Genomic DNA, 22,203 nt, shown 5'->3' on the forward strand with positions numbered 1-22,203 from the left:
GACATAGTTAAAAACCACATTTCACCACCTTTATTTACCTAAATGAAATGATCACATTTATGGTTAGGTTAACTATGGTTCTCTAAAGCCAGACTCCCTGGTTTCACAGCACATCATCATCCTTACCTGTTTTGCATTGTGTCCACTTGGCCTAACTTACTGAGCAAACAGCACTAACGGAGTCTTCTCAAATTTAGCATTCGCTAAGAACTTTCCAAGATACAGATTTCCTGCTGGCTAATATATTTATTAGCTAATCTGAAGACACAGAAATTTGGTAGGAAATGATATTTTAACCAAGTAGGATTTATTTTCTGTTGAATACTAAAGAACAGGTTCCATGTAAGGACATGGAACTGATTACAGAGCAGTACCTAAGCATGGTTTGGACGAGCAAACTGGAAGATAAAATAACAGGTAGCTGCCAGAATTCATATACTGTAAGAGTAAGAAATGCTGAACTCACAAAGAAGTGTAGTAGTATATATTTAACACTGACACACTTCATTTTTCTGGAGTACTAAAGTAGTGCCAAATTCTGTAGAAGTGCTGAGCAAGAAAGTGGGTAGATCAATACATTCAAAACAATGCCAATACAGACCAACAGTGATACGAATGCAGCCTGATGGAGATATGATGTGGCAGAGAGGACACAGGAGCAGAGCGATTATTTCTATTTAGAACCTACCCAGGCAGTTCACTAACAATATTCTGCCGGTGGAACATAAACAACTCTTCACTCAGCATTTTAAACTGTAACTTGTATACAAGTAAGTACCAGAAAAAAATCTGCTAGAATGTTTATAGCTTTTATTTCTCACCTGTGATTTTAAAATTCCTACACGATAAGTTTCGAAAACTATATAGTCGTCACAGGTAGTACTAAAAATTTTACACTTGTTCATTTCTAATAGAAATATTTTCATGTAATAAAAAAGACAAAATGTAATTTACCAAAGTTTGCAATTGTATTAGTTCTGCAAAAATAAGTCTGTTCAATTGTGCATTTTTTTATTGCAATTGTGGTGCCAAGCAATAGGACAAGAGACAACAGGCAGATACTGACACTTAGGAAGTTCCACCTCAATTAATTTCTAAAAAAAAAAAAAAAGGCATCTTTTCTCATGTAATCAAAATTTCTCCGTGTTCCACTTAGAGCTAGATAAGCAGCTTAGGAGCAATCCTAGCCCACTAAAGTCAGAAGCAGGTTTATTATCAGCAGAACTGAGATGAAATTATTGCCCACTTGTCAGACAAGCAATGTAAGAACATATTTGCCCTTTGCCTTATAACAGTCAGGTCTTTCAGTCTGGACATTGCTGAAAGTTTTAGCATTTGAGGACAACTGTGTTTTATTTACTTATTCATTAATTTACTATAGACTTCCCAATGGTATGCACACTTCTCTGAGCACATTAACTATGTCTGTAAGCTATTAAAGTCTGGGATCATGTGGATTCTTCTGGAAAGTACATTTGCCTAAGGTGGGCCTCATCAAAAGAAAAACCAGTCAAGAGAGACCTTCACCACGCTTTTAGTGAAGTGATCTGTTTTCTTATGAGATGATAGAGCTGTTACAGATCTAGGCAGCCACTACAAATAGATGGGAGACTGCATACAGGAATAAAGTTTTGCTGTGCAGACCTCACACTCATGACCTCTGCTGACTGATCTCCAGTCTATAAAAATTATGTTACATGGTGCTTATACATCCTCAGAGGAAAATTGAATATTTGGGAGGGAAAAAAAAAAAAGGCAGTTTACCAAACCTCCCCTCTTCCTCTCCCAGGAATTTATAAGAATACAATCCAAACTTGTATGAAATGCAACATAATGGCATTAGCTCAGAACAAGAGAAAATCCAATACAGAAATAAGTCATTGTAAAAAGCGCCCCCAAGCAAGAACCTCAAACCAAACAATGCATGGAAAGTTTACAAACACAAAAGCGTTTTAAAGTACCTCAGTAGCTTTGAGGTGACAGCTGTTATTCAAACAGCTGTCAAACAGCAACAAGTTTTCACTGGATCCTGACACTGATCCCGATTCGGTCTCTTGCAAGGATAGCAAGCTGATATTGTAAAGAGAATGCACACCTTTCCTTTCTCAGTTTCTCCAAATTTCATCAGCCTGCTTGATTACATACCAAATACGCCACAGTCAGATTGCAGAAGTGCAGATAATAGAATCATGATGTTCTTTCTCATAATTAACTAATCCCAGCTGTCAGTTTAGATTAATAATATTTAATAAATATTTTTATATATGTGAGATAGAGTTTCTGCATGCTGGAGTTTAGGGATAAAGTTTCAGAACTGGATACAGGATGATAATAATCTTCCTCTTTCTTAAATACAGCCCAAATTTCAGGAGCACTGAATATCCACTGTCATATCTTACCTGGAAGCAATAGACTTCTCTTCTAAAATCCTCAACTTCCCCAGAAATTCCCAACAAAAGAGATGGCCGTCACTTGTCTGACACAAGCACGTGTCAAATGAGGTGTGGAGCTAAGCACAATCCACATGGGCTCTGCAATATGCCAGCATGGGTACTTTGGCACAAAGCTTCTAAACCTGGAGCCTGAGAATGCATCAGGTGCTGCCCCCTCAGACAGGAGCAGCTAGACCAGTGATGCAGGGAATATTGCCAGTTTTCTAAAGTATAGATTATACACACCACCTGAGAGCAATAGCCCCAGGCTGTATTGAAAGTTATAATTAGAGTGGAATAATATTTTAGAAGTCTCAGATGTATGCTTTTTTGGCCATACATTTATTTTCAAAGGCTCATGGGGACCGCAAGTGGTGCAGATCCAGAAAGAATAAAGTATCAGGATCCCAAGGTATAAGGGAGACAAAAATGATTGCTCTATGGACATTGCTCCAGTAAACAAATTTATAATACATTACCATGTGGCAATTTACTGCTGGGAAGCTGCATCAAAAAATACTCAGCACCATCAGGGCTTCCTACCGAACAATCCCAAATCCATCTGCTTATACAGCACAGATTGGAAGAGTTTGGCATTTCACTCCTGTTGCCTTGTATTCAAACCTATTTGCTAAATAATAGGGCAGACATCTTAATTATGTAGGTAGGTCTGTTTTGCTGTAACAAAAGGGGTTTGGTTTTGGGTTGTTCAGGGGTTTTTTTGGGGGGAGGGGAGAATCTCTGCAACTCCATTAAAGGTCATGAAATCACACCAGCTTAAGATGTGCCCTTCATTGCAACCACTGACTACAAATAAAGCCTAGAAATGGAGTAACTCCGTGCTAACAAGGCAGTTAGCCTACTCTAGCCTGCTTCTTTTGGCAATTTCACTACTGATCTTCTGAAGCCAGGTGTTTTTTATCCACAGCACGTATAGCTTCACATCCCACTGAGAGGGATGAAATTATTTGAGTGTAAAGAACAATATGAGGGTAATTGCTGCAACCTAGTACAGATTGATAACGATGGGGCACCATGCTCAGTAAAATTTATCTTACAAGGAATGGGAAAGTAGTGTAAGCAATCTGTTATCATTCAGGTCTCAAAAGATTCATTTAAAATGCAAAGACAGGAATTTGTATTTTCCATACAAACTGGGCTTATCCTCTTCTAATCTACATTATTTAACATACAATTTAATATATATTCTCATGTCAGTGAATAAGAAAAGTAATATGACAGCTGACCAGATATATACTGGATTTTTATTACTTTTATCTTAGCTTCCCAAGCTTATCAAAAAGATATATTTATCTCAAGTATTTGATATTTTATAACTTTTACATAATACTGATACTCTCACAAATCCCTCTGACTTCTATATACACATAACTAATGAAAAACTACAGCAAAGGAAATTAAGTATTTGTGAGAGTTAACACATAAAACTTAACCTGAGAAACAAATTAAATAATTTTTAAAATAAAAGTCCAAAATACTGTTCAAAATCTGTTCTGTCATTTGCTCTGAAATACAAACATCAAATGACAGAATATGCAGAGCTTGTTTGGTACATAGTTTTTGCCTATTATCAACTCTACTCCCAACTAAGTAGCACTGGGACCATGCTTGCTCCCAGTGCTGCAGAATGCACTCTACCAGTATATAGTCAAGTACAATTTTAGACATAGTGTCTATGTCTCATTTACAGGACTTGAAGAACAGGGAGCAATGTGACACACTTTCAGATTTGAAGAACAAAGACTAAACTTTCTACTGAGAGGATATTTCTCATAAAAGATGCCCTGATCCTTGTCTTACAAAAAGGTTTTATTTCTCAATAGAAAAGTATATTTTAAAACACAATTATTTGCTAAAAGCAATATAAAACTCTCCAGTTTTAATTTCATAAAAGTTTAACAAAACATAAATATTTTTTACCACTTATATTCCTATATATAGACCTTGCATTAACTAATTAAATAGTCAGAGAAATAACAAATCACAAATAAATGGCACACAACTACAAGGTTCAAATTCCATGTCACACTGCACAATCACAGTAAAACAAGGAGCAGCTTAAAATCCTCAGTCACTGGATTCTGCTTTGATCTCTTTACAGTTATATTCCTCTTCTTTCTGCAATAATGCACCAGTTTCCATGGTCATAGCAGGAAGAAAGTATCTGAAGCTCAGGCACGTTCTCTTCTACCAGAGAACACAGCTCCCCTTCCCGAAAAACGTGGTAATAACGCATGAAGGCCTTTGTATCCAACATGGCATCAGTTTGGTCCCCAACAGACACTGCTGAATCCAAAGCTGAGTCAGTGGAGTCAGTTGTTGAAGTTCTTTTGAAAAGCTTGTTGGCATCGGACTTACCAGCACCATCTTTATTACAACCACAGCTGCAGTCCCTGTCTTCCACTGAGCCATTTTTAAATGAAGCTTTGTCATCCTTGCTCTGAGCTACATTTTGGTGTCCTCCATTTAAACTTAAATCCTTCAGTGCATCTGTGGCTGGTGACCACTGTGGTTTTTTGAGAGACAGGCTTTCCACGAACACATCATCATCATCTAAACTTTGTTCTTTTAACAGTGCCCTGTGGTGACCTAAATCCAAACTGCAGTGTCGCGAATGCTGAATGGGTACAGTGCTGTTTGCCCATACCCCTTCATGTTTCAGGTCAGTACTGTTTGCCCATACTCCTTCCTGTTTCAGGTGCCTCATTTTATCACTTTGCTTTCTCAGGGCTGATTCATCAAGGGATCTGGAGAAAAACCATGAGCGGAAAGATCGTCCTAGAGCACTGTAAAACCTGTTTTCTTCTTCAGAAATTTTCATGCAGCAGGCTCTGGGTAAGCAATGGCCCATATTGTGGGAATGTTTTGAATCAGTTTCTGGCTGCAAATTGGTTTGGTAGCTGCACTCAGAGATGATGAGCTGTGCAGGGTGTATGCCTTGGCCTTTTGCAGTATGCACAAACTCACCCTTATCTCCAGATTGATTTGATTCTGAAAAATGGCGTGAGCACAAGGCCTTGTTCCATGGAACAAATACATCTTGTTTCTCAAAGTGACGATTCTTTTGTTCCATAGCCCAAACATAAATCATTATCTGGCCTCCAGGTATCAATACCCTTGCCATTTCCTTTATTGCTTTGATTCTTCTTTGTTTAGTTGAGAAATGATGTATCACTGTGAAAAAAAAAAATTTATCGGATATCAGTAAGGAGAGGGCATTTTTGTCTTCAACCTGTTCCACGTTTAATCATTTTAGCTCCTCATTCCACATATCACTTGCTGCAAGTCAGCAACAGTGCTGAATTTATTGGTACTACAATGCAAGTTTACCACAGAATGCTCTCTTTTACAATTTTGTTCAACGGATAAAAATAGGAAAATCCCAAAGAAGGAAATTAAACTCATCCCAAAATAGGGATTCAAGAAAACTCAGGCACATAAGGTGGAGGTTTGTGCTTCTCTGCATCTAAAAGAGGTCATAACACTACTAGTTTTCACTTAAATGCCTGGCCTTTAGGTGAGTTAGGTAGTATCAAGTATGACTTCAGTTTCTGGCACACTTCTCAGACTTACCTTACTTACCTTTCTTACCTTGAAAATAGAAAATCTTTTCACCATGTAATAAATACATGGTGAAATATCAGTAAATATGGTAATATCAGTAAAAAGATACTTTGTACTTTTATATCAGCATACTTTCAAAGAGCTAGTGAGAAAATTTAGACAAATATTTCCATTGTTTTAATTTTGTAAAATTAGATTTCATTTTTGTAAAAAAGAATGTCTACATTGCATGTCTGAGCATGATGATTTTTTTACATTATGTTATGCTATTAAAAATAAAAAGTCAAAATCAAAATAAAACTATTGATCACTTTATTTGGATTTTCTTTCCAGGATAATTTCCACATTTTCAGGTTTCAGTCTAATGTGAAATGAAGCTATATTTCAAGATTTCTACATTATTTCTATCTTCCTATTCACCTGGAATAGGAAGGAGCCATTTTTAACAGTCAGGGAATAGCTAAGACAACTATTTTCTCTCTAAAGACAACTATTTTCTCTCTAAACTCTCAGAAGCATTAATTTGTACTGCGTTTGGACACATTGGTCATGCTGTTCTATATGTTATCAGTATTAGATTTGATTCAATCAATGATGTAAAGAGGACTGATTCCATAATTTGTTTCAAGTAGAGTTGGAGAGCCACTTCTACATGGAAAACATTCAACATACCCATGTAACAGGATATAATAATAGTATATGTTCTTAGCTGAAGACATCCCCATACATTCAGAAAATTTAGATTATATGTGCCGCTTGACAGTACCCAATTCTACTAGTGGAAATAGTGTTATTTCAACATTGCAGTTATGAACAGTGAGTCCAAGTAGCCCTGTTTTTATTCAAAACTCATTAAATTACCAAGGGGAAAAAAATATAGCTTTATTACCACAAGCCAAGAAATACATTCTTGGCAATTTATATTAACTAGGCTCTCACAAGCTGCTGAGAACACAAAATAGCCAACTCTGAGAAGGGTTGCCCGTGGTCATTGTTTGTTTCCAGGTACTCCTCACTCTGGTCATTTTTTTCTCGAATTTTGAAAAAAAAAGTTTAAAAAATTCAATTGCTTGCACAGTGTGGGGAGAAAGAAACTGATCTGTTCTCTCATACTGAAGTTAGGCCATATGTCACTACAGATCCTCCTGCAAAATTTTATCAAAACTGACAGAGATAGCATAAGCACACAAGCTTAGTTTACCAGAAAGAAGTGTCAATCAACCAACAAGATCTATCTGAGCAATTAATTTAATGGTTTAAATATTCTTCCTGGTTAAAATCATAGAATCACTTTGATGGTTCTGCAGAAAAAGAAATCCTATAAACATTATTATACCAGCAAAGCCAATAAGTGTACTTGATTACATACATAAATACTTGTTTTTCTCTCTAATGGGATGAAAACCATTTTATTTAGAATTAGATGGACACAGGCATACCATGTCTCTGTTCAAGAGGGGTTAAAATCCATTATTGTTAAATGCACTGAAATAGCATGTGAACTTTTAAACTTGTCAGGTTTATAACTGATATAAACACTAGATAGATATGCTATCCTTCAAAGTCAGCTGATCTGATAGTCCTCAATATATGCTACAAGACCTAAAATTTGGGGAGGGCTCACTGGTTAACTAGCCAACATGAAAGCAAAGTAATATCCCTACTGCTTGCATATTAGTCACTGTTCCTTTCCATCTGAATATGTGAAAAATAAATTTTAAAATACATTTCTATCACATTGCAAATAGTTTGTTGATTGCTATCAATAATAATTATCATACTTTATATTTTTGCTGACACATTGAAAAACCCTAAAAGAAGTTCAAACAAGAGTACAGCTAAAAACATAGACTGTAATTGGGTGATCTATTTTTCCTCTACACTTTGCAATTTATACTTCTCAAATTATGAGTAATATTTTCAAAAAGAGAGGTCAGAGGAGTTAAGATGCTGAGATGCTTCACTTATTTAAGACAATAGTGCTTGTGTGGCTCTGAGTTCTTATTTCATGAATAAGAGAAATCACAATTCATAACACATAATAGTTAACATGAGTTTCAAGTTCTGCTACAGAGAAAGCTTTTATTTCAATGCATTTGCTGATTAAAACAGAACCTATGGAGGAAACAAGAGTTTATCTTGACCACCTAATCTGTTTAAACTGCAAGCAGCCATGTTTATACTAGTTTTCACTTGTTTAAAATGCATGCTGGAAGGAAATCTTTTCTCCACAGGGTGAACAAGACCACATATAAACAAACAAATGATCCACATACTTCTTTGGCCAACAGTGCCTCTATGCAATGGAATTTTTTTTTCATGTTTACTACATTCATTTCAGTTATATTTGCTGTGATTCTAAAAGAACTGTTTCAAAACAATTAACTGAAATTAAGCCACATGGAAAGAAAAGAACCCTCAGAATTTCTCATTTGCTGTGGGCCAGAATGCATGTATGTTGTCTTACCTCCAATGGAAATGACTGCATTGAAGCACTGGTCTCTAAAGGGAAGGTTAAGGTTGTCACACACCAGAACTTCATCATCTTTCTTCCTTGCAATCTCTACCAGTGCTTCACAGTAATCACAGCCGAGATTATACACTTGACTGTTGACACTGAGATACTTTCCAGTTCCACAACCTGAAGAAAAGAATACTAGATCAGAAGTCCTATATTCCAAACATTTGCTATCCCTCCCAAAGCAGGGAAAATAAGGTGAGGGCTTTCCTAATCCTAAGGTTTCCTAGAAAACAAAATGAGGGCTTGTGTCTACTAGCCTAACTGCTGCAGAGTTCATTTGGACTGTTTGAAATTATATGTTCACACCATTAGGATCGTAACAGTACCAACATCACCAACAAAAATACTCATTACACAGCCCTGTATAATAGCAGGCTATTTGTATTTCTGTGGGGAATTAAGGATAAGTTCAGGTGGGAGGAGGAGGCAGCAGTCCTCTGTGGCTTCTGTGGCCACTATTGCACATCTTAGAGAAACAAAACAACCATGCTGCTTCACACTGAGCCTTTATATAGCCTCATATCCTGCTTCCAACAACGAGCATAAATGGACATCCAGGAGAGGGTAAGAAAAAGGTAAGCATTATGGCCCTTTTCCTCAATACCCTTCCAGCTTCCAGTTACTTTCTGTTCAGGGGATTTCCTGAAGCCAGTGTGTTTTGTTTTCTTAGTGACCTGTAATAGATCTCTTTTCCAAGTCCTTCCCTACTCTTTGCTAAACCTCACAAAGTACCTCTCCAGTGCATCTCATTTCTCTCCAAGAAGTCCTAAACCACAGATGCCACTGACACAAGTCAGAAAGGAAAATTTTAATTTCAGATGTAGACTTGAAAAATAACCGTAAATCATAAAAATTCCTGCCATGTTGCAGGCACATCCTCTTTCTGTCTTTTTGCCAATGCATTTTAACACATGCAAATGTAATGAACTGTTCTAGAATGTCTTCCACCTAAAAGTCTGTCTTCTCAAGGACTGTGCTGTACTAAATGGAAATCTTGCAGAGTGTTTCTCAGTGCCGTATGCTTAACAGGCACTTTTCAAAATTGTATTAGGAATCATTCACTGCAGTTCTAGATCAGTAGTGAAGAATAATTTCTGAAAGTTGACAGCCAAGCAACGGGGTAGCAGCCTGGCAAAGAGAATCATCTCAGTATTGGAAATTCAATTTAAAGCCCTGGAGTTATCTTTAGAAACATCACTGTTTCTTGCAGCACTGCTGCTCTCAGTGATGCTAATGTGCACCATTATCTAGAGAGACAGCACAAGAATTGTTGTGGAGCAGAACAACACTTCAGTGGTGAAAAAGAGCATATTTCTAAGCTAAAAGCAAGTGCTATTTTTTGAAGTAACATTTGAGATAAATGGAAAACATTAATATTGCTAATGAAGTTCAAGAAATATATGCAATAAAACATGAAGCCTGGCATATTAGTTAGAAAACTGAGTTAGTTTTAAAAATTTGTATAAAGTAGTATTCATTACCATGTTTGCACAGGAACATACTTATTCAACCATACATTAATTTAGAAGATTCAGTTGCTTAATACATGGATTTTGGTAAAGTGCTTTTTAATCACGGGGAGTTTTCAGAAGTGGAGGGTCCTCCCTGGAATAAAACTAAATAGTATTAATAATCCCAGTATTCTAAAAATCTGCATTTGCCAGAGATTCACTTTTGAATGAATCATCAGGAGGGTGAATTCCTTCATGAAGCTAACAATGGCCAAGCTATTGTCATTTATTTTGCTGAATGAAAAATAATAAGGCAATTAGACAAGATGATATTTTAATAAAAGGTGGTATTAAACTGAAAAGGAAATTATCAGTTTAAGATCTCATTTTGAAAATTTTAGTGCCACTGGGCACTAGTGCTTCTTTAGTGCCACTCCTCCCTGAACACATACTAAAAATAAACACAATAGTCAGATTCCTGTAGATGCTAATAAACCTCATAAAAGGAGATACCTTGTGTCCTTGTGTGCCTTAATGGGAATATTCTTATTGGCAACTATAAGCATCTACCTTCTCTCCAGATGAGACCGTTAACAGGGTGACCTTCTGCTTTCAGCAATCACCGCGATACCTGCTGATAAAGCCTCAAAGAACTTCAGCTAAGCTTCAAATGACTTCTATTGAGATGACAACAATTTTGGCCGAGAAATATCAGTTTAAGCTGACTGTTGAACGAGTGTATGCCACAAGGATATTTCCTGATATTATTAGTGAAAATGGTGCAGACATATAAAAATAGCTACAGTAGCAGGAGAACTACATATTACCTATTGATTATGGCCTAAAGCTTACGCAAATAAGACAGATACATATTTTATTGAGTACATTTGTTAAACCTTGCTGTGTAAAAGCATTTTATTAGTTTAAACAGTGAGGAAAATACAACAGAGCAAAAGAGCATCTGTTTTGCAATGATGTGCTGTGTAGGACCGAAGTCATAATGCATGAAAAGGAAACACTCCAGCACCTGGAAACCCCTAAAAAGTCTCTAGGAGAAACAGAAAATCAAGGTATAAATCAAACATGTAGGGAAGACAGCACCATAGAAAGAAAACAAGGTTTTTGTGTCTGTATTTAGGATCATAGGGAGATTCTGAGATCATAACTTTTTTTTAATATTTATAGTAGAAATCACATCAGAAGATTTCTCTTAATATAAAGCCTTGATAGGAGGAGCTTTAGAACAAATGAAAAGCAATAAACTCCAGACCAGTAGTACATAAACCAAGAGATCTTAAGAAACTGAAATATGAAATAATTAGCTATTAACATAATTTTTTTAAGGGCTCCAGGGGAATGACAGATCATTAAGCCTATGGGGAAACTGATAAATTAAGGTTTAGCTCAGCAAAAATAAGGGCAAAAATTATTAACTGTCTACCTGATACACTGCCAAAAAATTAAAACAAGTGGTATATGGCATCTAGTAGGGGTTTAAAAACAATTTAAAACCAAATCTAAACAAGTTTTAAAAGCAGTTGATCTGAAGGTACATATGATTAACATATAAACAAATAAATCTTATAAACAATCTTTCATGCCATCTGAAAGAACGGCTTACCAATATCAACAACAAGACTGCCAGGCTTTTGTTCCAGCAGGAAGTTCCGAACACGAGGCCATGCTTTGCTCTGCAGATCACTAAAGTAGGTAGCTGTATTTTCATATACACTGTGCACATGCTGCTTTTCTAGCTGGGTAGCCTCATGTTCCATCCTGAAAACATAATGAAGATTATGCACAACAAAACGCAAACTGTTGCAGCATACATTTTACGTTTTATAGGCATGCATAATTCAGGATCTTGTAAGGATCTGATTTTATTTCACGGAAGTCAAGAAAAAAAGTGAATGTATCATCTTGCTTGAGCATGGTATAACTGCAAGTGCCTATTCAATCATATGCACATTCTCAAGTTCACCAAAAGCTTATTTGGCGCAAAAGGGAGCCTGTATTCAGCAGAAGTACAGAATGATTCTAGAATCACAGAATCATTTTGGTAGGAAAGACCTTTATGATCATCAGTCCAACCAATTAAGAACAGGATGCTACAACCCAAATTTTCATTTGTTGCTAATGTGAGTAGGTTGGCAAACTACTAGTGTGTTACCTGAAATATAGCCTGGTCCCTGAAACCAAAGCCCCCAAATCACACATAAATTATCTGTGGTTTATCAACCCTCTAGAAGTGATTAATTGGCTAAAATTTTTCAGCAACAAAACAAGGATTTCCCTACTCCCACTCCACTATCTTAATTCCTTAGCAAAGTACTTTATTTTAGTGATTCATTTGAAAAGTAGTATCTTCTTAAACGGTGATATTACTTCTAAGTTCATATAAAACAAGTGGATACAGATATTGAATCCTCTCATACAGAATCTTACATCTTCCTTAATATATCCCCTCATTCAAGTACCAACCAGGTCAGGCTTTAACATCTGATGGAGGCTGATGGGACTACCTTTCAAAGTGCTAAGACATTCTTCAAACTAATTCAAACTGCCTGCTTATTTGGGAAATATTCCTTCCCATTATTAAAACAGGATTTATTCAATTGTCCAACTACTCAACAGAGATGAAAGCCTGTTTCCAAATTTATTACAAGAAACTAAGCAATATTATCAAGATGAAATTATAAAAGTGACTCCTTTGACTTCATTTGAAAATGTCAAAAGCAAAGACTTTAATGTGTTTTTCTTGATTTTCAAATAATATAGACTTTGGAATCATAATAAAAAGGTTTCTTTCTGTCTCTTTAACTATTGAAATATATTATTACAATAAAATAGATGACAATATATGAGAAAAGATGAGCTATGTGAGAAAAAAATTAATTATTTAAAAATATAATAAATAATGTGAGCTCTCCAAAACACGTCCTACAAACATTATCTTTTTAATTTTAAAAATGGGAGTTAATCTCAGTGATTGAAAAAACAATTAACATAGTTCAAATTAAGTGTGTGAATGCTAACAGAATAGTATGTAAGACAATCTGTTTCACTGGTTTTATATACTCTGCTATGTAAGGGGTTGGGCCAAATTGTTAACAATTGTCACAGTCTGTTCTGACTCTAGTATCCATAAATATCGCTCTTCAGAACATTTATGTTGAATTTTTTCCACAATCTTTACTTTCTTTTTTCTCCACAATTTTCTTTTATAATGCACTAACTCTCCTTTTACTAAGTGAATATACATAAAAATTAAATTCAATAATAGTATAGTACATTCCTAATAGACACATTTTCAGTGTCATTGAAGAGACTAACAGACTGAACACCAGAAGTAGACAGGATTGCAACACAGACTTCTAATTATATTACATGTGCCAGAAGTTACTCAATCAGAACTTTTTCCAGAATGCCATTTCAAGTCATGTTGTCAAATAGAATGGGTTAGTTGCAGTGATTTCAAATAAGTATTCCTTACAGTCAAAAGCCCACTCTTTTTTTCTTATTTGACCCTTAAATAAAACAAATTGAGTGTTTCATGTCTCCAGCTATCTGTCTTCTCTGCTTCAAAACATACTCTATTTTGTTGTTGAACTGCCTAGGAATCCTCTCTATATAAGTAGTAATTCCAAAGACTAATAATCATTTCTTTTCTTTTGTTGTCTGATAAGCTCCTTGCTCTAGTTTACATTTCATGTTTAGTTACTACGTGGTTCAGTGCATCTGAGTGCTTTCTTTTATCTTTCCACTTGAAGCTCTTTGTTCAATCTTTGCAGTTCTTAAAAAAAAAAAACAGAAAAAGGAGAATGTTTTCAACCATTCATACTGCATTCCAAATGTTCTCTGAACTGAAGGTTAATTTGAATATATTAGATAAACAAAAGAGCCAACTTGGACTTGACTTAGAAGATGGCAAGAATTTTCCCACTGATATAATGTCACGTTATACTTTTCCTAAAATGTCTTCATTGAATTCTTATGCAGGCTTAGTTTCCTATTGAATCACAAGAACATTAAGTTTTTCCTTTAACTTTCTCATTCACTGGGACTGGCGCTGAATCTTCTGCTACAAGGAGCATACTGGAGACTTCCACCTATTACAACACTACATAAGAGGTTATTATTTTTATATATACTTAATAAATATTGCCAAGAAAATAATTTGGTTATAATCTTAGAATAACAGTAATATACTAAAATACAAAATGCACCATTTTGTAACATTTTCCATTCCTGATGATGGTTTATATTTTGCAGTTAATTAAGACACATATGGAAATTAGACTTGCCAGTTTGACTTTCCCGTCCAGATCCATAACACTATTGGGTTTTACTTTACAGCATGGCAGGGAAATATCCTAGCAATTAACCTCTTCATTTCAAGGTTTACAGAAGGCAAGAAATCTGTGTAGTCTGCCCAGACCTGCAGCTGTACCACTTTCACACAAGTCTACAGTCACCACAAAACCCAGAAACCTAGACCCGTGTAACTTAACAAGCCAATCTCAATGCCTCTATTTCTTTTTCTAAACAAAAACAACCATTACAACTTCTTTGCCTTGAAAGTACCAGACAGTGCCTCTGTTGCACATGAATTGTAGAAAATGTTCATTTCATCCAACTTCTAGGTTGTAACTTCTAGGATAATTAGAAAGTCAGTTTTGCAAAGTAGGTAATGAAAATCCAAGGTACCCAGAAATCCCACTGCTTCAGCATCTGCTCCAGTTCTCATTTAAGCTACCCAGAAGCTGTTCAGTAAGAACAGCAAAGAGGAGCAGAAGGTGGTAGTTATGGGCACACCTTCCCCATGCTCAGTTCTTCTCTTGCCCTTATGCTCCTGTCAAAGAGCTCACACAGAGACGTGGAGCAGAGTAGGGTGTATGCAGTAAATTGGCACCCAGCTGTTCAGTCACTGCAGCAAGTCTTGCCAAGTCCCCAAAACATGAATGCAGCTCAACAAATGCCAGCCTCCTGCAAACAAGGAGTTTGGAAAAAAACTGAAGAGCAGCATTCTCTTCCCTTTCAGTGCTTCCTGGTTATCATGATTCGTTCAAGAGACTACAACAGGCCCTTGTTGCAGCTGATCTATTAAATGAGAAAACTGGATGAAAATTGCAGTGTCATTTCTGCTGAATTTGTGGGGAAATGGATCACCAGTCCATCACATGTGACTGTGGTACATGAACAAACTGTTTGAAAGTAAATAGGCTATAGTCCATTCACTCTTTCCTACACTGCCGTAAAAAAAACGTATATATATAAACTGAAATGTAGCAGCTTCCCAGGAGGAAAATATATATTACAAACATAATATATATTTTCATAGCTATGTATCTCTCTAAAAGTTCTCTGACTCTGAGGTAATCTAATTTCTTCCTTTTCTATTAACATTTTGCAACCGTTAAGATAACTAACTTTTCAAGGATATTGCTTTAATAAAAGTCATGTTGCTTGGATATTTTCTATCACCACCAAATACATTTAAGCAAGTGACCTTGAAAAGAAGACAACCAAAATTAATAATCCCCATTTCCAACATTTTTAAAAAATCAGGTTTGGTTTTCTGAGTTTTTTTTGGGGGGAGGGAGAGTGTGTTCAGACTTTTTTTTTGTTGGTTTTGAAAGTGCCTAATTTACAATTTTCACTAACTGCGTTAAATACTTTATCCTCAAGAGGACAAATTATTTGTTGGCTCCAAGATGCCTGACACTGAAGCAGAGGAGGTAGAGTTCTGTCCAAAATCTCTGCCTCTACCACAGTCTACCTCTGCAGTTCTGAATCCCTTACAGTCCTCCTCATTTACCCCAAATTATCCCCTCTGTCACCTATGATTTTTATCTTCCATCTTCTTTTAATCTTTTCCATCTTCCTCCATCTACCTCAGCATGTGCTATGTCAGCACCACTATTTTAATCTGATGTTTTATACTGTGAAGTCTTGACCTGTCTCATGTTCAGTTCCTCCTTGCCTCTATTTCCAGGCCAAACGCAATACCTGGAATATGTTGGAAAGGTTTTGTCAATGGCCTTTTGGAAGCACCCTGTGATTTTCAGAGTAGTCATCAAATCTTGCATTGCTCCTATTTGTCTTGAAATCAATTGCTCTTGATTAATTTCAGCCACAGGCTTTCCTTATCTTCTTTCTTGCAACTGCCAATTTTCTCTAACCCTTTGATGAGCAGCAGGAATTCACTCAACTTAGTGAGTCAGATGTACAAGACTTCAGCCTATTAATGAGGGCCCCTCTTAGTTACGCTCTTCACACACTGATGGGAATTCTTAATATCATTTTGGATAAGGACCCCTGCTTCAAAGATCTAGGAAATTCAGCTCAGTTGTGTCTCTCTTAGTTGCCACAGCAACATAAATCTTGATTATGCATGCAACTCCAGCTATGGATGCAATAACCTAATTTATCGCTGGCCTTAAATAAAACAGTATAAACCACAACGGCCAAGTCTACATCAATACCCTGCTCTCAGCAATAACATGTGCACCTATACCATGTACGCCTAATTAAAAGTGGGGTAGTCCAATTTGCATTCTCTCCCTTCATCTGCAGAACAGGAAGAACTACCTATTCAATGAGAAATGCTTCCAGTTTACTTTCCAGACTTACCGGTCTTTTCATTCAAATGGAAGTAGCCATGGAAAACTAGGTGTACAGCCCTAATAGTCACCTACAAATCACAGTATTTTTTTCCACACGAAGACAAAAATCCAATTCATGTCCAACAGCAAAACCTCACTGCAGCCCTTCTCAAAAACAAACCCAAGATTTCTTTATCAGAAGGAGTGATTTCATTAGTGTTGGTAACAACTTGGTCTACGCTGATATATTAAATGGTTTCCAATGTGAACCATTTCGCTATACAGAACAGCTATATTAGTAAATAAAGGATAATGAAACAAAATAATAGGAATGCTGCCATGAATAGTTAAATTAGCTGCAATGAAAGTTTACCAAGAGGATACAAAAGGGGATGATTTGCTTACATAAGGCTGACAACTCTGGTAATTAATTTCAACCATGCGTGAACCTTATCATCCCATTAAAATGCACAGCCTGAAATCAGAGCAAGGAGAACTCCATGCACCATATCTAAAACCTTTCTGAGCAGAAGTACTGATTCAACACCCTTCCTCCAGTAAAATTTGGGAAAATCTCGAAGTGAAAAATAAACAGCTGGGACACGTTTGACAAGAACCAGTGTTAGTTGAGACACCCACTCTGAAACAAGCATTTTAAAGTAATTTCTTTCACTGAAATAAAGTCACTATCACTGTATTTTTTCTTACTAAAAATAGATGGAACCTTATCCTAATGAAACATTGAAAGGACTGCAAGATCTCTTGCAAAATCTTGGAAAAAAAAAGATTATGGTTCAAGCTCTTGTTACTCAAAATTGCAAACATTCACTGTCACATTCATTTTTTTTAGTTTTATTTTCCAGTTCAGACAAAATCTAGTACTATTCACTGCATATTCTTGGATCAGTTAATCATTTAATATTCCCCTTGCTGTTGTACATTTAGGGTCATAGTCTACGTAGCTGAAATGCTGCACTGTAAACATTTATTTCAGTTTAGTACATAAGATTCATTTCATTAGATTTATTTCAGTTAAGTACATAAACTCAATTCCGTAGATAGGTAACATTCTGCTAAATGACAATGCAAAAACATGGACCCTTGGCCAATAAAAAACCCTGAAAGGAGGAGCATACTCATGCAGAAGTTTCACAATCCCTCTAACTGTGTTCATCTTTACTATCACATCAAAACTCACAAATCAGCTCCCAGAAGACAGTCTCTTCCTACTGGAGTCCCACAGAGTCAAAAATCCATGGTGCTAGATGTGCACTGATGTGCATCTTCAGATCCTGCACAGAAACACTCTGTACAGACATCAGAGGAGAAGGGAAGACTAGGAAAAATTTGGCCTATTAAGCAGGAAGGAAAATCCAATAATAAGTGGTGCTGAGAAAAGCAAAGTGTTTAGGTTCTTCTTCTTCACTATTCATGTTAATTGGCACCAAATGTAACTATATAAGTGATAAAGGGACAAGAACTTAGGTAAAGAATAGGTTGGGGCTCTTAAAATAAGTTAAGGGTTTTCAAAACGACTAGGCTTATAACCAGTACTTAAGTAATTGATTGCACTGGTCTCAGATTAGCCAGTCTCAGAGCCATAAGAAATTAGTTTTGAGAAACCATGGGCAACATGTACAATCCCTGGTCTTATGATATTCTAGTAAACAAATTAGGGACAGTTGGTTTAGATGAAATACAGTAGAAAGTTTGGTACCATTTGGAAGAGGATATTTAGTTTGTAGTTACCAAAATTCACTATCACACCGGAAGGATACCCTGAGCAAGGATATGCTTTGGACACTCCTCAATAATTTCTTTGTATGATGGATTAGAGAGTAGGATTATACCTACAGATGGACCAAACCATCAGAGTTCAAATGCACTGGATAATGGTATCAGAATTCAAGTGTTTAAACAGATCAAAAGAGAAAAAAGCAAAGCATTACTTTTAGATAAGAATAACCAACATCACAAAAACTGAAGGAGGCAGGATGGGATGACTGGCAGCAGTTCTACATAGAGAAGTGGATCTGGGTGCTATAACATTTCACAGATTTGACACCATACATGCTATGGTGTTATGGTGGTTTTTGCAATATACTGTTGCAGGAAAAAAAAAAAGAGGCTCAGCACACAGAAACAGGGCAGATCCTTGCAAGTTACATAAAACTGTTGTTCTCCTACAGTCAGCACTGCTGGTGTATCAGTTTGAGCATTATGTTCAATTTCAAGCAGGAATATTACAGAAAAGAACAATTTATCAGATTGTGTATCTCTAAGAGATCAGAAATCAAGTAAACCTCTGGGAAAGAAATATGTTTCAAAATGTTTGTCCAGGATGAGAGAGGACCATCTTCTCATACAAGAAGGGCTGCAGCAAAGTGGGAGGGAAAAACTTGTTTTCCAAAAATTGAAGGGTAGACAAAAGATAGTAGGCTTAAACTACTGCAAGGAAGATAGATGTAAGGCATTTTAAACATAAGGACAGAAAAGCACTGAAAATGACTGTAGACTTGTATCAATGGGATCTTAAAAACATAAGTCAGTTAAGCACCTGTCAGGAAATACTCTGTGCCCTGCATCAAGTATCGCAAAGCCTCTGGCCATGTCCCCCCTACCCATACACTTAAAATGCAGCTATTTTCCTTCCTTGGTCACTGTATCTCTCAAATATTTGTAAACAGTTATCTTGTCTTCTCTCCTTATTTACCAGCAGTTAAGCAAGCATTAAATATTTAGTAATTTTCATCCTCCCTGATGAATCAGTCAAGGTGGTCTTTTACAAAGTATTGTTGTCATTCTCTGTATCCTCTCCATATGTCTTCATTCTTCATGCCAAAATATATTCACAGGAATACTTGATTCCTGAATGTCATCCTACAGTTCTGGAATTATAGTTTTCTAAATTTCTTCTGTTTCTTCAGACTCAGGGTTTGCATTTGAGTATTATTTTCAATTGGATTAGTTTTAATTTATGCAGTATAATTCTTTTTTTTTCCACTCATTTTTGTTGGTGCTTATGTGGTACTTCATCTAATATACAAAGCCTTCCCAATTAAAACAATTTACCAACTGACTTATCTAAGACATTCAATTACTTGAAAACACATCTTCTGCTGAAATCTTAGTGACAGAAAGATAAGCAGCACATTATCAAGTAGAATCCCAAATTGAGGCTATTAATGGTTACCTTTGATCCCAAGATGAAACATAAAATGTTGCAGAATCAATTACAGTAATTACAGAACTACTAAGTGGTTTCTCTTGGTACATCTCATAAACTACTCTTGATTATCACAAGCTTATTACATCTGAACATATAATTTCCTATCTTAAAATATTCATATACAAATGTATTCAGTGTTCAGCATACTCACCAAACACAGTTTCAAAAGAAGGACAGATCTTGTGCCAGTGTTAGGTATTAAATTAACCTAAGTAGATGACCACCAGAATGAGAGCAAAGAAAGTATTACATTTTTGTTATCCTACAAAACTAAAAAATCTGACAGATAAGCTTTTTTTTTGTAATTGTTAGTTATAGGAAGTCATGTATTTACATTTGGTTTCTTGAAAAAGTAAAGGTGTCTCATATGTCTTTGAGGCTAGTGCTCAAAGACAAAAGGTTATCTTAAGCACTCTAACAGTAATTGGGTGCTTACGTAGCTGACAAAGGCTTCTGCAGATACAAAAGTAATCCTATCAGGATTCAGAGTAGACACAGAAAAACTGCATTATGTTGTCACTAAAAGGTTGAGGTGTAACCCTCCATGAAGTGCCTGGCCACTGTCACCGACACAGGTTCTTCCAATTGTAGCTCTAGTAGACTAAGCAGTGTGAAGGCCTAGTGGTCCTGTAGTCAAAATCCCTAGAAAGGATCCTTGGTGTTTATAAATCACCAGAGCTTCATTGAAAGACTGTTTCATTTTAAATGCTTTGTAGTATAAGTGATACCTTTTTACATAACTTGGCATTTCTAAGCCTTCTATTTTAAGGCTAAGAAAGGACTTTACACAATGCAATTTTTCCTGATCAGCATGGAAAGGAAAAGCTCTCTGAGGGAGCTGAAATTTCATTTAAACACTACTAAAGTTCTCCATTTGGAAAATATTTTAATACTTATTTACTGTGGCCTTTTTAGGTATATTTTCTTTTCCTTAAAATCAGTGTTTTCCAGGAAACTATTGTATGATGGGGAACAAGAGTTGATGCCTACAAAAATCATTATCTGGAGCATCAAAATAAATATTTTCTTAGAAGAAATTTGGGCCACAAGTAATTAATTTTTCCAAAATTACTGCATGCTAACATTTTCTTCAAAATGGAATATTTTTCAACAGTAAACCACAAACCAAGTTATACAATGCCTTTGGTCCAACTGTGTTCTTTTGAAATTTTTCTGAGGAAAAAATCAGGCAAGATTCAGTGTCATATAAGTTTTAGTCAGCTACATAAAGCCTGGCTATGACAGAAGTATTTATTTTATTTTTTAACAGTTAGACTTTTTTCTCCCAGTAACTCAGTTGATATTTCTGCTTCCATTTATGAAGATACATACATAATTTTTGAAGTACCAGTGTCTTTACTCTTAAGCAATTTTAAACCAAAGGACTTTGTTTTTTCATTCTAAAATTATTTTATAAGCATATGGAAGTCTAAAGTATTTTTTCAATCTCTTTAATCTTCATAAATCTAAGCGACATGCGGTCCTCAAACATGGTTTTCTGGCACACAGGATCATCCCATCTCTATTACTACCTATAAACTGACCCACATACACCCTGGTACTGCAAAGACATGAACATCTGCTGTAAACCATCTTACCAACCTCAGGTAGCCTATTAATAATAACTTAAGGCAGGAATTTGCACATAACATTTTTCAAGACCAAGTCTTATACTGTTTGTACTGTCCCATATTCTGATTCATCCATCCAGAATGGACATTAGAATACCTGCAAACCTGAGTGCGTGGGAAGTGTTTATCCCTTGATGCAGGGCTGATTTCCAACTCTGTTCAACGACATGGTCTATAAGAAGCATATATTACTGAAACAAATATATACTCAAATATACTGATGTACTAGGCTGAAAACAAATTACTAAAACGAAGCCAACCCCCTCCCTGGGGTCCATTATGGGGCACTAAAAAGTCCTAAGAGGACCAGTTCTGTTGCTCATAAAGAGGCTGCTGAATATTTTTCTTATCTCTTCTCGAGTTTCATGCACAAAATCATAAACTCCAGCAGCACGCTTCACCTGAACAACTATATCAGCAGGGAATGTCATCCTGTGCACTACATCAACACAGCAGGGCTGCTGAAGTAATTCTGCCAGAAATTCTTTGCAAAAGAAAAGGAGCGGGCAAGCTGACTCCCTGAGGTCTGGCTGCTCCCACTGACGTTCAGTGGGAATGAAAATCCCTTTACAAACATTCATTAAGCAGCGAACACTCTGCAACGCTGAGGGCTCTATGGGGAGGCAGTACTTCGGTATTTCGAATTTTCTAGGAAAGGAAAAAAAATAATTATAAACTATTATGGCTTAGGATTGCTCCAGGTCATTGGTTAAGACTGTTTGCCAATGCACAGCGCCTACTTCATTTTT

General features: G+C 36.2%; 1 protein-coding gene across 4 annotated transcripts in view; it reads right to left on the reverse strand.

The window, feature by feature from the left end:
• Positions 1-946: 946 nt before the first annotated feature.
• Positions 947-22,203, reverse strand: part of KIAA1456 (KIAA1456 ortholog) — a 126,077-nt gene continuing 104,820 nt past the window's right edge. For all 4 annotated transcript variants that reach the window (XM_017807894.1, XM_017807982.1, XM_017808060.1 and 1 more), the window contains 3 exons: positions 11,611-11,765; positions 8,485-8,658; positions 947-5,627 (listed from right to left, as the gene is read on the reverse strand). In XM_017807894.1, the coding sequence (XP_017663383.1) occupies positions 4,555-5,627; positions 8,485-8,658; positions 11,611-11,764 (1,401 nt within the window). In that variant the 5' untranslated portion in view covers position 11,765 and the 3' untranslated portion in view covers positions 947-4,554. The remainder of the gene's footprint in view (positions 5,628-8,484; positions 8,659-11,610; positions 11,766-22,203) is intronic.

The sequence above is a fragment of the Lepidothrix coronata genome, unplaced genomic scaffold (assembly GCF_001604755.1).
Source record: "Lepidothrix coronata isolate B3197 unplaced genomic scaffold, Lepidothrix_coronata-1.0 Scaffold0, whole genome shotgun sequence".
In the NCBI taxonomy this organism is placed as follows: domain Eukaryota; kingdom Metazoa; phylum Chordata; class Aves; order Passeriformes; family Pipridae; genus Lepidothrix; species Lepidothrix coronata.